A 12,446-nucleotide genomic window follows, 5' to 3' on the forward strand; every position below is an offset into this window, starting at 1 on the left:
TTAACAGGTATAGATACAGATATATATAATAGTCAAATACTCAAATTTCTATCAATATCCAGATAGATTCGAATATCAAAATGATTTTGGATGAATATTATTTGGTCCACTTTCGTCCCTGGTAGCACGTCAATTTGGAGACAAGGGATTCATTTAGGGAGGGGTGATGATGTGAAAGGAGCGGAAAATTTGGGAGTAGGTTGAGTGAGACAAACCATGATCCATCACGCGGGTGAAAAGGATGCATTCTCCATGTTTGGACAATCAATATGCTAATTTTGGGAGCTGTGGTCTCACAAGTTGGGATTGGATATGAAACTGTGAGTACTGCTAATTCAGTCGTTTTAGGAAAACAAATGTAAAGCTATTGAAATGGCCTGCATAAACATCATATTCATTTGGTCATGATGGCATCTAGCGTCAATTTTCAGCGTTCTACTGTTCTTTGCTATTCATTTTAGCGTCTCGTGGCTCATCTACGGTGTCAATACCCTTCGCGAACGTTGATGGTTTACCTGTCACGCTATACAAGCGAAAAACAGCCAACTCGATCCATAAATCGTTTAGTCATTACATTGTTATATACCTACCATCAGGCCATCGTTTGACTTTGCATGATTGAAGCATATACGGTTTCATGATATATTAACTTGCTGATTGATGGCAATGTCAAAGTCGGTACTGTCTGTAGTCAAGGAAAATACTCTCCAAATATGAGTAAGCATTGAAAGTTGAACAAGTTTTGCATCTAGGGAAGAAATCTTTATATTCTCTATAAATTAATATTCTTTTCTTTTCCAGTTCCGAACTCTATATGCTTAGGCAATAAGAAACTAAAATATGAAAAATTCAGGCAAATAAAATGATAAGATGCTATTAAGTCCCTAGGGGTATCAATATAATTGCCAAAGAAAGGGAATGCTTTTAGTTGTGATCTGGAAGAGCACTTTGAGTATTTACCTTTGTTTGCCTAGAGCAAATGCATTTTTATGGAAACTTATTGTCTTCAACCAATTCCCTTGACTTGAACTACATAGGTCCAACAAACATCCATCATTTTGTTGATGAGGTTGCAGCAACATATACTTTGTTTCCAGTTTTAGCTGATTCCAAACTCAGGTATTCTTTGTTTAGCAACTCGATGGATTTTGTTAGGCTACAGTACTCACGTTATGAAGTCCGGTTGTAAAGCAAGTGATCAGAACTGCAGAGATATTATGTTCTGTTGTGAAAATGTTGCATTGGAACATGTTCAACCTTTCAAATTCAACACGACTGTTCCAATTTTGCAAAAGCTGTCTTTTATTTTACCTTCAGTTATATACTTGATGAGAATGTTATCTACTTTACTACAAATATCAAATCTTTGCTTAGAGATTCACATTACGCATCGTGAATGAATGGTGGATGGCAATTTTCAGGAAACTTACTGAGCCAGCAGGATTCATATGCATCCATGGCTGTCGGTTTGGTGTCAACAACAGGAGCCTTCTTCTGTCAAAAAATAATCATGGACTGCATTGGATGACATTTTTGAATCGAAGTCTTGCCATCCTCTCGGCTACTGTGGCTCGAGAGTGATGTGAGGCCTGTGAATGTGCATGAGAATAAGGGACGTATAAAAGAATTGGCTTAAAATTAAGGCATGATGATACTGTAGCACATACTAGTTTATTTCTTTGCCTTAAAATTCATTGCAAGGTATAGTCTTCAAAAAAGCAAATCTCAGAATAATAACTCCATGAGATCAAAGCATCTAGTCTCTTTTTACTGCCTTTCTTGAGGTGTGTAACACAGTGGGTGCAGACTTCTCAGATGGGCCATCAGCTGGTGGCGATATAGCCATTGCCATCACATCAATGGATAGCATTAAGTTCGTTTGGATAATTAAAATAAGAAACAGAGGATGAACATAATCTCTGAATAAATTCTTACACCATCAAATAATTTTCTCAACTAATTAGATAAATAGATAATAATGTAAAGGATTATTTGGTCAATGACTATTGCAAACTTGCTTAATCAGTTTATTCAAGATATGTTACCATTCCCACTGGTGAAGCAGAAACGCCTCAGCTCACAAGCAGTACAGACACCTGGCTAGCTAGGTCACCTATTCACAAATTCATCCCACCACCAAATACCATCACAAGATAGATGCACAAGAACATATGAGTTACCATTCTTCAATCTTCATTTTTCACCTGCTATTTCTTAGGAGTCGATAACAGAAAAATCACCTATAAATTGCCCAATTAAAGTTAATGGTATAACACTCTCCTATAACATATACCAGTTATACACAGCACAGTAACTCCTTTTACGTTTCTGTTAGTTTTCCATATGGCTATTACTTCCACTTAGGTTTAAAAGCTCAGGAAACCCATGCAAAGCAGATGAAGATGGGAAATCATTATCTTTACCATTGGACAGAACAGAACTGCCAAAGTTTTCTGGAGAACTGCTCGAATAAAAAGTTTTGAAATTCCAGCCTCTATGATCCAGTGAATCTCCATTTAAATCTGGCTTCTCGGCTTCAAGCAAGAAATCATCTAATGATGCTAATGATTTCAACTGCCGGTTAAGAGAAGCTATTGTCTTTTGACAGTCGGCCAACTTCCTAGCAGCTAGAGCTCGCTCTTTCTCCTGTCATGGAAACAATGATATTAAACACATAATCATGAAATATTGATGCATGAATGAGTAGACAATATCAACAGAAGAAGATTCAAATATGTGTCAAAGGTGCCTTTAGGGTATTACTGATTGACATATGCCAATGTTAATATCAATTTGCCCACTTCAACTCTTTGGACTAGACCACTCAAAAAACTCGAGATCTCAAAGATTTTAAGCAAAGTGAACATGAAGATCCCAAGCAAATAGGCCTTGAAAGAGGGTATCAACTAGCACAGTTGGTAAAGTCCTTGAAGGTTGATTTGCTTTTTTCAGGTTGTGGATACTTAGCTTAAATAGACTGAATACAATCTTTCTGAATAGAAACAATTTGAATTTTAAAAATTCAAACTAATTTTGATTAAATTTCATTAATTTGCTTTGCAAGGAATTGAACCGACGTCCCTGAGGTATGGTGCCAACCACAGAGCCACTGCAATAGTTTTAATTTTTTTTTAATATGGAATTGATCATTTTATTTTGAAAACATTCAAGAATACCCCACCATTTTTAAATAAGTTAAATTTATTAGATCTCCAATAACTCTAGAAATCTTATGCATAAATGAAAGTATTTTGAAATTTGAACCTTCACTTAATAAGGGTAAGTTAGAGCTTGTCAAAATGGCGTAGTAGACTTATCTTTGAACCAGAGATTTTATTTCAATTAACTAAATATATCTTATATATAGTATTCTTATACAGATAAATGTTCAACGTAAGTTGACATTTCATAGCCTTGTATCTATCATTTTCATGAGTGCATTAAGAGCCAAGCTCGAAGCTTTAAGAAGCAGCCTCACTTCACACTCATATAGGTAGACTCTATCAGAAGTGTTGCAGTAACTAAAGCACTTTAATAGACTTCTATCATAGATCTATTAAGAGCATTTAGCTCATATGTCCTTTTTATTATATGTACCAAGTACTTTCACCTGGGATGGAATTAAAATTAGGTTATAATGCTTGCGATCACTTTTATGATGTACTTTGAGGTTCTATTATTGGTGATCTTAAAATATAGACTTAAGTCCTATCTCTTTTGATGTTATAAACACCAAATCTCTTGCGAGTCCTTTTGTTAATGGATCTACCAAGTTTTGACTTGAGTAATCACTCCATCTATAATTAATTATCTTACATAGTTATATCTTAGTCCGACATGTTTGGAAGTTTCTATTATATACTTGATTATATGCACTTAATATCATGGTTTCACTATCACAATGTATTAATATAGGTAATAGTGGTTAAGGCCATGACACAATCCCATATAACAAATCTCTTAAATTTAATGCTTTTTGCCTTGTCAAAGCTAAAGCAATAAACTACCACCATGGTAGAGTTTGCTATACATATTTGTTTCTTGGAACCCCAAAAAAATAGCATCCCCCACCAATCTTGATGATCCATCTGCTTATTGAAACATGATATTTTTTATTAGTGATCTATCTAGTGTATCCATATCCTTCTAAAATAGAAGGATATCTATTATAATTAATGCCACATTTCATGGTTTCTCTAAATAATTTAGAACTCTACATATAGCATACTAATTTAAATTGCTTGTATTATTTGTATATCTATTAGCTTTCCAATTGCAAAAACAATATCGAGCCAAGTGCATGTCATAGCATATATTAGGCATCCAATAACTTTTGCATATTCTAGATGTGCAATAGGCTTACCAATATTTGGTTCTAATTTAAAAGCAGGATCAAAAGATATAGATGCAGGAGCATAATCTAATGATAAAAACTTTTTAGGGTAAATTACTCTGACCCTCCTTGAGGTTTGGGGTAATTACAGATCCCGCCCCCAACGTTTGGAAAATATACACCCCGATATTTAACTTTTGGCATATACATTATACATAACCCTTTGATGTTAACTTTAACCCTTTGATGTTAACTTTTTGTTAAATAAAATGACAAATTTTGCTGTTGTTAACTTTCTGTTAAATAAACTAATAGATTTTGCCTTTTTTTTTGTGGATAAATAGAAAAAGTGTAGAAAAATACCCCTAAGAACCTAAAGGCCAAATACAAAAGAATAGCCTAGCATTCAAATACAAAGTCTTATTTACCTAAATCTGTGTAAGAAATTCAAGGCCACCGATGGGATCAAGCCAAAGAGCAATTAAGGGCAATGAGGCTGTTATCTACAAACATAAAATTTACCATTGAAACCTGATTGAAAGATGATCGAAAGATTGAATTGCATGGTAACTAGCCACTGAAGGGTATATTTAGTATTTCTACCAAATTCTACATCTTCTGGATAGTCATGATATGTTGCTAGACGTCAATCTTGACTTGTAGATTTTTGATCGAATTAAAGAGTTTAATTCGATCATCAATTAAAAAGAATTATAATTGTTGAACTCGGGTTAGCTCGATTGGACCTAAATCGATTAGATTGAAATCTAATCAAATTTGATCAACTTGCACCCAGACCTATTGCCAGCTAGATGTGGAACCCAATGGGTCACACACATATGAAAATTAGCCAAGAACCTTTTTGAAAAAGGTTGATTGAAATTTTAGATTCAATCAGGGCTCCGGTAAGCATGCTAGCACGTGTGAAACCCTTGCTCCTTTGGAGATCAATTTGATCTCATCCCTTGCTAATTAGCTAGCCCAATTTAGTGGATATTTGGATCAGGTCGTGCCACCTGGAAGCAGCCCAAATTGGGGCACCACATCCCATTTTAATGCCAATTATGAAGAGTTCAAGTTGTGAAAGACTCTTGGCGCAAAATAGGTTCTGCGTACAAGTGTTGGCGTGGACAGAAGAAAAGAGTCCTTCTGGTATGGGATTAAGATACGTGTGACAGCTCATATCACCCTCCATCCTTTGATGCACATCTCAAAGCATGAGATGTATTTTTTCTGAAAATTTTGGGATGGAGAAAAATTAAAACAAGGAAGGAAGTCTCGCGTGCATGCGCAGAAGCATCGCATCCCTCTGAGATTTGGAGAGTCCTTCTCATCATCAAATGCTTTCAAAATGGAACAATTTTTGGTGATAACGTTCCATATTTGACGAGCTATTTTTGATAATTTTTTTGAAATTTTTTCAGACTTATCTGGATGCCAAACGGATGCCATAAATTCCTCCTCATGCTTGCACGCGCCGTGATCAGACTTTGCATGAAAGGATGAGAGTACACATCCATTTGTAAGAATTTTTATCCACTCATTATATGTTCTAGAATCAGAATTGAATCCTCTATCCACGTGAATTTTTGAGGATTTTTTTGATTTAAGAAGCAATGTGAAAACATCCCTTCTCTGGTCGCGCATGCAGAGCAGGGTGCTGATTGATGTATCATTGATAAGAGTCCTTCTGTTTGAAGGAACTCTTATCTCTGATAATCAGATCAGATAGGCCTCTTGGATGAGACACATCCCTCTCTTTTGGTGTCCCTTTAGTGGCTATAAATTGGCCAGGGCACTGGGTGTCTGAAGATTCAGAAAGAGTTTTCAATTTTGTCTCCGTTGCTCTCTTTTCTTTCTTACAACCTATCTTAGTTTTAGGACAAGACTTTGAGATTTAAGACAAAGCCTTATCTGGTCCTAACAAGGGTTGTGAGGGTCCTAAAGAAGGAAGATTAGAAGTCCAGAGGAGGTTCTGAGAGGATGGAGTCAGTTTCTTGGAGAAACCTGACCGGTATGAGGCTAATCGAGTTCTAGTGACTAGAACTCTTGAAGCAAGGTGAAGAAGGAGCGCTGTCCTTGGTTTAGTTTCCGTGTGGATCACCATTGGAAGGCGGACACTTGAATGCCTTATGAAAATTGGAATTAGCGCTACAGGTATTCTTCTTATCCTAATTTATATTTATTATACTTTGATTATTATAGTCAAGAGTTTCTGAACATCGGAGTTTCCGATGCATCGGATGTTTTGAATAAAAATTTTAAACATCTAACTCTTCCGCTGCACCACCGGAATCCAACATTATTTACCTCAATCTATGTAACAAATTCAAGGCCACCGGTGGGATCAAGCCAAAGAGCAATTAAGGGCAATGAGGATGTTATCTACAAACATAAAATTTACCATTGAAATCTGAAACAAACATAAAAGAAATTTTCACCATTAATCTAAAAAAAATCAAAAAATGATTCATGTAGAAAATCTCAAAAAGAAAACTAAAATCTTAAAAAAAAATCAAAATGCTTAGAAATCATCAACCAAGGTTGCGAACGTTAGGGGTGTGGGGGAGTGAGATAATTTATTTGGCTAGGCGGGTTAGAACAGGGCAATTTATTTGGCCATCTAGGTTGGAATGGGAAAAAATAGAGAGAGTGGCTTCTTTTTTCATATAAGAAACTGAGAACACACATGTTACAGCTATGAGTTTCCATTCAGATTATCTCTCATGTTTCGTTTGTTTTTTCTCAGTAGAAATTAAGAGAACTTAAAAAAAAAAAAAAAAAATCATTTAGAGGATAAAAAAATTACCTAACCGATTTAATCACATTCAAAAGAAATCAAGTTAGAAAAGATCTTAATAGGTATGAACCATTAAAGGAATGTTTATAAAGATTCATACACAAAATCTTAGAAAAAAAACATTAAAAGAACTCAAAACTCAAACACCTCCCACTGAAAAATCAAAACATTTGTAATTTCTACAAAGAAATGACAAAGAAAAACCTAAAATCACAGATTTACGATGATTCCATCCAAAAAAATACACATTCCCTAAAATCTCACTCAAAAACAACCAAAAATCCAAAACTCGATTTTATCACCAAAAAGAAAATCCAATATTTACCTCTCAAATCGAAGTGAAAAAGCATCAAATCCCACCATAGTGACCTTGTTTATCCCTAGTTCACCCCAATCCCTTCCGTCCAAGTTGCAGAGAGCACTATCAGCTTGGTGATTCTCCCCCTCTCCCTCTATGCTGGGTATCGTCTCTCTTTCTCTCATTTTTTCTTCTTTTTGGGTATCTCTCTCTCTCTCTCTCAAAGATGGATTATCATAGGTGTGAAAATCCAGCGCAGGCAGAAGATAATAGATGTTTCACCACAATGGAAGATGAAAATAGCCGTTTGATGGAACAAAAGATGATAACGGCCGTTTGATGAAATGGATTAATGTGGGGCATTGTAGATTTTCCAAACATTGGGGGGATCTATAATTACGCCACACCTTGGGGGGGTTAGGATAATTTACTCTTTTTTTTTATTACTTCTTCTATGCAATTAGATTGAAATAAAATTAAGCTATCATTATCTATAAGCATTCTTAACCGAGTATAACATCAGTTACACCCATTTCCTTCATAAAAAAAAATTACTAGATAAAGATATTTTAGTATTCCCAATTTGTTCTAAATAACCACCAAAAATTAGCAAATCATCTATCTATAAACAAATTTTAGCACCCTTTCCATTACTCAATTTATTATATAGATATTTATCAGACTCATTTATTCTATAGACATTAGCCAGCAAACTTGATCAAACTTTTGATGCTATTTCTTGGGAGCTTCTTTCAATCCATATAAGGACTTAACAACTTTATAGCTATCTCTCCAAGTGTTGCAAATCTTATTTTGCAAAATGACATAAAGCCTCAAGTATGTTAGATGGAAGAAAAATTAGAAATTCTTAAGTAAAGGCTTTAAGGCATGTAACACTACAACTTTTCTTAAGATTTTATTTGCCCCATCAATCTAATGTGCAAAGGAGATACGCGATACACCTCTAGGATACAATGAAGCCTGATGTTTGATCATATCTTGCACCCAAGCAATCGAACCATTGAGCATTTACCAATATTTTACAGAATTATCGAAGTTTATCCACATTTTAAAGCTATGAATACTTGTCATAATTAGACTAATACGCATCTTTTTGAATAGACACATTTATGTTCACAAATAGTTTTATTAATTGATATTCAATTTTATTAACAGTATTTCACATTTAAAAATTTTAAACTAATTTTAGTTAAATAAATATAATTAATTTTCTTTATAAGGACCCAACCAACATCCTTGAGATATGTTGCCAGTTGCTTAACTAGTGCAGCAGTTTTTAATTTTTTTATATACAGATGAATTTCCGCCTTATTTTGAAAATATGCAATGCCTGCACCTTGATTTCGGCTAAATTTCTACCATCCTAGTTCTCAACAACGATTAAAAAAATTATAAAAGAAATATGCAACTTAATTTTACCTGTATGATCTTTAATTCTCCATTTGAGTGCACACATTGACGGAGCTCATCTTCCTGCTTCTTCCAAGATACCTCATTTTCCAATTCCCGACACTTGGTTGCAAATTCTTGAGATAATATCCTCTCCTCCTCAACTTGTTTTTCTAATAGACCCGACTTCTCAAGTAGTCTATGAACTTCAAGATGTGCTGCCTCAAGCTGTGCCTTCAGTTCCTTTCTCTTTGCCTCTGTCGCCTCTGCATTAGCTGCAAATTCGGCAGAGAGTATCCTCTGCTCTTCAACTATCCCTTCTAATAAACTCACCTTCTCATTTAGCTTTCTAATTTCCATACGTGCTGAATTGAGCTGAGATTCCAGTTCCATTTTCTTTGCATCCCCGGCTTCCAAATTCCGACATCTGGCTGATATTTCTGCAGAAAACAACCTCTCCTCCTCAATTTTCCTTTCTAGTAGATCAACTTTGTCATATGTCTTCTCTTTTTCCAAATAAGCTGACTGAAGCTGTGACTCTAGTTCCTTTCTTTTTGCCTCCAAAACCTCCATATTCTGGCACCTAGATGCAAGTTCTAAAGATGATGCCTTCTCTTCTTCGAGTTTTCTTCCTAATAGGTTCACCTTCTCCCATAGCTGTGCTTTTTCTACGTGAGCTGACTTGAGCTGAAATTCCAGCTCCTTTCTCGTTGACTCCAGGAACTCCACATTCTGATTCCTGGCTGCTAATTCTGCAGATATTGCCTTCTCTTTCTCAACCTTTGCTTCCAAAGAATTCACTTTCCCACTTAAATTCCCCATTTCCATATGTGCTGATTCAAGCTGACATTCCAATTCATTTCTCATTGCCTCCAAACTTTCTACTTCTATCCCAAGAATATGCTTTTCCCCATTAACCAAATTTAGCTGCCTTTGCAATTCTACCAACTTATTCTCAGCTGCTGCCAGCTGATCGCACAAAATCTTAAGCTGATTTTGGGTTTCATTCGAAGACATCTCGACTTTCACTTTCTCATTTTCCAATTTTGCTACCTTTTCCTCTAACTCAGCCATCTCCTGGCGTACAGCTTGAACTTCACCTTTAGATGAGCTATCTCGAGGAACAGTATGGTCAGATTCAGCTTCAATAGAGCTTCCGTGGTCAGCCTCAGGCAATGCAGCAAGTCTTTCCATTTCAAGGAAATCATCCATTGAGTCAATTTCTGCAGAAGGGGAGAGGTTTCTTGCACTAGATTTCTCATTCTTGAACTGATCGAGCTCAGCAATTAGAGCAGAGGCCCATGAATCTGAGCAACTTGGCTCATTATCCAGACCAAGCAACCGTTCCCCACCATCTGATTGACCGTCTGTGACTGACTCCACATAACCGGATCTGGAAGCAGGCTTGTGCTCATTAGTTAGTGACGATCTGCGTGCTACAGCCTTCATCTTTCGGCACTCAGCTTCAAGCCTAGCCACCTTCTTTGTGCTCTCCAAGTGTAGTTTACTTGCTGTTTCTGCTGCTCTAGTACTTAGCTCTCTCTCTAGTGTCAGCATCTGGAGAAGCTCAGAACGAGCAAGTAGTTCATCTTTGAGAGCCACGTTCTCTTTCTCAAGAGCGTCAAGTTTTCCACAGAGGTCATGGTAAATAGGAGTGGAAGCTTCAGCTTTAGCTTCTAGCTGGGCTTGGAGTTCAACAAGTCGACTCTCAAGCTCAGACTTGCCAGACTCCAATTCAATGGTTCTCTTGATGAGGGCATCATGGATTCTTTGCTCTTCCTCCTCTTTGGATTGTCGGAGCTGCCTAACGCATTCCTTGAGGGCTCCATCAATGTGCCCAACTTTATCTTCGAGGGCAGAGTTCTTTCCCTTTGCAGCTTCAAGCTGCTGCTTCAGAGTGGCAACTTCCTTTTCTGCCTTTTCCCAACCTAGCAAGAAAAAGTAGTGTTTCACCATATGGATGATGACAAGAACATAAAATGTGTTATGCATGGCCATTGTCAAAGAAGCAAGAGAGTCCATGAATAATATATATAGTAATTCATAACAAATAACATAAGTGTTACCAGATTTGAGCTAGCTTATGTATTGCACCCTGAGCAAGTACTCCAATGAAACACTTCTTGAGGTGCTGCATGCCAGTTCAGTTTATAGTTATAGCTATATGGCTTATGCATAGTAGCGTGCCTTGGACTCTTGCATCCGCTCAAAGATAACAAAAAAAAAGAAAAGTATCGCATGTGTTGCCAAGGACATTTTGTCATAACCAACAATGGGAAATTAGATATTAGGATCAAATGACTTTTCAGACTTACAAAAATGTTAAGCAATAAAGAAACTTCTAAAGCATGCTAAAATACAGGGAGGTAATGGTGCAGAGAAGTAAATGATGTTAAGCATTTCCTCATCTTCACATCAAATCTACACTTTTTCGACCAACAGTTTCCCATTTTATTGGTTGAATTTATCTTGTCAAGTGAGTCCTCTGATCTTGATTCCTTGCTCTGGCCAAGTCAAATCATCAAAATTGGATTTGCATGTCTATGCCTACCCAGCAATGTTGTTTGACCAGAGGACAAAGAAAATTCAAATATTGTGTTTGGTCTGATTTACCACCAAATCAACAAATTACATTCAAGAACAATGTTGGATTAGCAAACAACCCTTGAAGAAACAGGGATAGGTCACCTAGATCCACCAATAGTGGGGCCCAGCACATGTGAACATAGCCTTTCAGCAGTTTGATCACTCACAAGATCAATTGCTTGGAATATGATGAAATCTTATTGATTAATTACATAGACTGATGATCTGACCATTTTAATATAATCAAGATTCAAAGAACAAATAAGCTAGAAAAGTGCTGCAATGGAGATTACTATATTACATGATTATTTAGCTTATTGACATAACACTAACAAATACTGAAACTTCACTGCATATGTATAGAAAAGTTTGATTATGATGTGACAATACACAATTTGAATAATATCCATCATGAGACAACATTAGCCCCAAGTAACCCATATCAAGAATTAGTACAGAAAAGCAAATCTAGGCAGGGTGTATAGTACAGATAGCAAGTTCCACTTAAATATAACATTTTTCACACTTAAATCCAGTTTTAAAGAGTATTCACATATATTGAAAATTTTGCAGTAGCAAGCAAGAATATGATCCTCAAGGAGGATTGCAACTAAAGTAGTAAACAAGTTCTGCAATCAAGAAAGCTCGCCTGTTAGCTCATTCCCAGACTGCAGATTAGCTTTCTTGGATAGGTTTGGATACCAAGGGATGAGTCCATGTTACAAGGGTTTCCAATCATGATGGACTGATCAATACTTCCATGTATATTCATGGCAACAGATGAATGAATATGAAAGAGGCAGCTTACCTAAAATAGCTTCTTCTGCAACTTTAGCATGTTGTTTCACCAAATCCTCTTTAGCACTAATGTTCAAGAAAGCAGCTGATAGTTTCTCAGTTAAACTCTTTACAGTCTCATTGACTTCAGTAACATCATTTTTTGATGAAACCTCAGGTGATTGAGCATGACTTGGAGAAGCATTTATTGCAGAAGCCTTGAACGCATCCTGTTCAGCAAT

The 12,446-nt window shown here is 36.3% G+C and overlaps 1 protein-coding gene across 1 annotated transcript; it reads right to left on the minus strand.

Moving 5' to 3' along the window:
• Positions 1–2,170: 2,170 nt before the first annotated feature.
• Positions 2,171–12,446, minus strand: LOC105035876 (uncharacterized; the record flags this gene model as incomplete). The annotated part of the gene is made up of 3 exons (XM_010911591.4): positions 2,171–2,646; positions 8,872–10,769; positions 12,236–12,446. Coding segments are annotated over 3 exons (2,424 nt in total), but the record flags the coding sequence as incomplete, so codon positions are not given.

The sequence above is a fragment of the Elaeis guineensis genome, chromosome 8 (genome assembly GCF_000442705.2).
Source record: "Elaeis guineensis isolate ETL-2024a chromosome 8, EG11, whole genome shotgun sequence".
Taxonomy (NCBI): Eukaryota; Viridiplantae; Streptophyta; class Magnoliopsida; order Arecales; family Arecaceae; genus Elaeis; species Elaeis guineensis.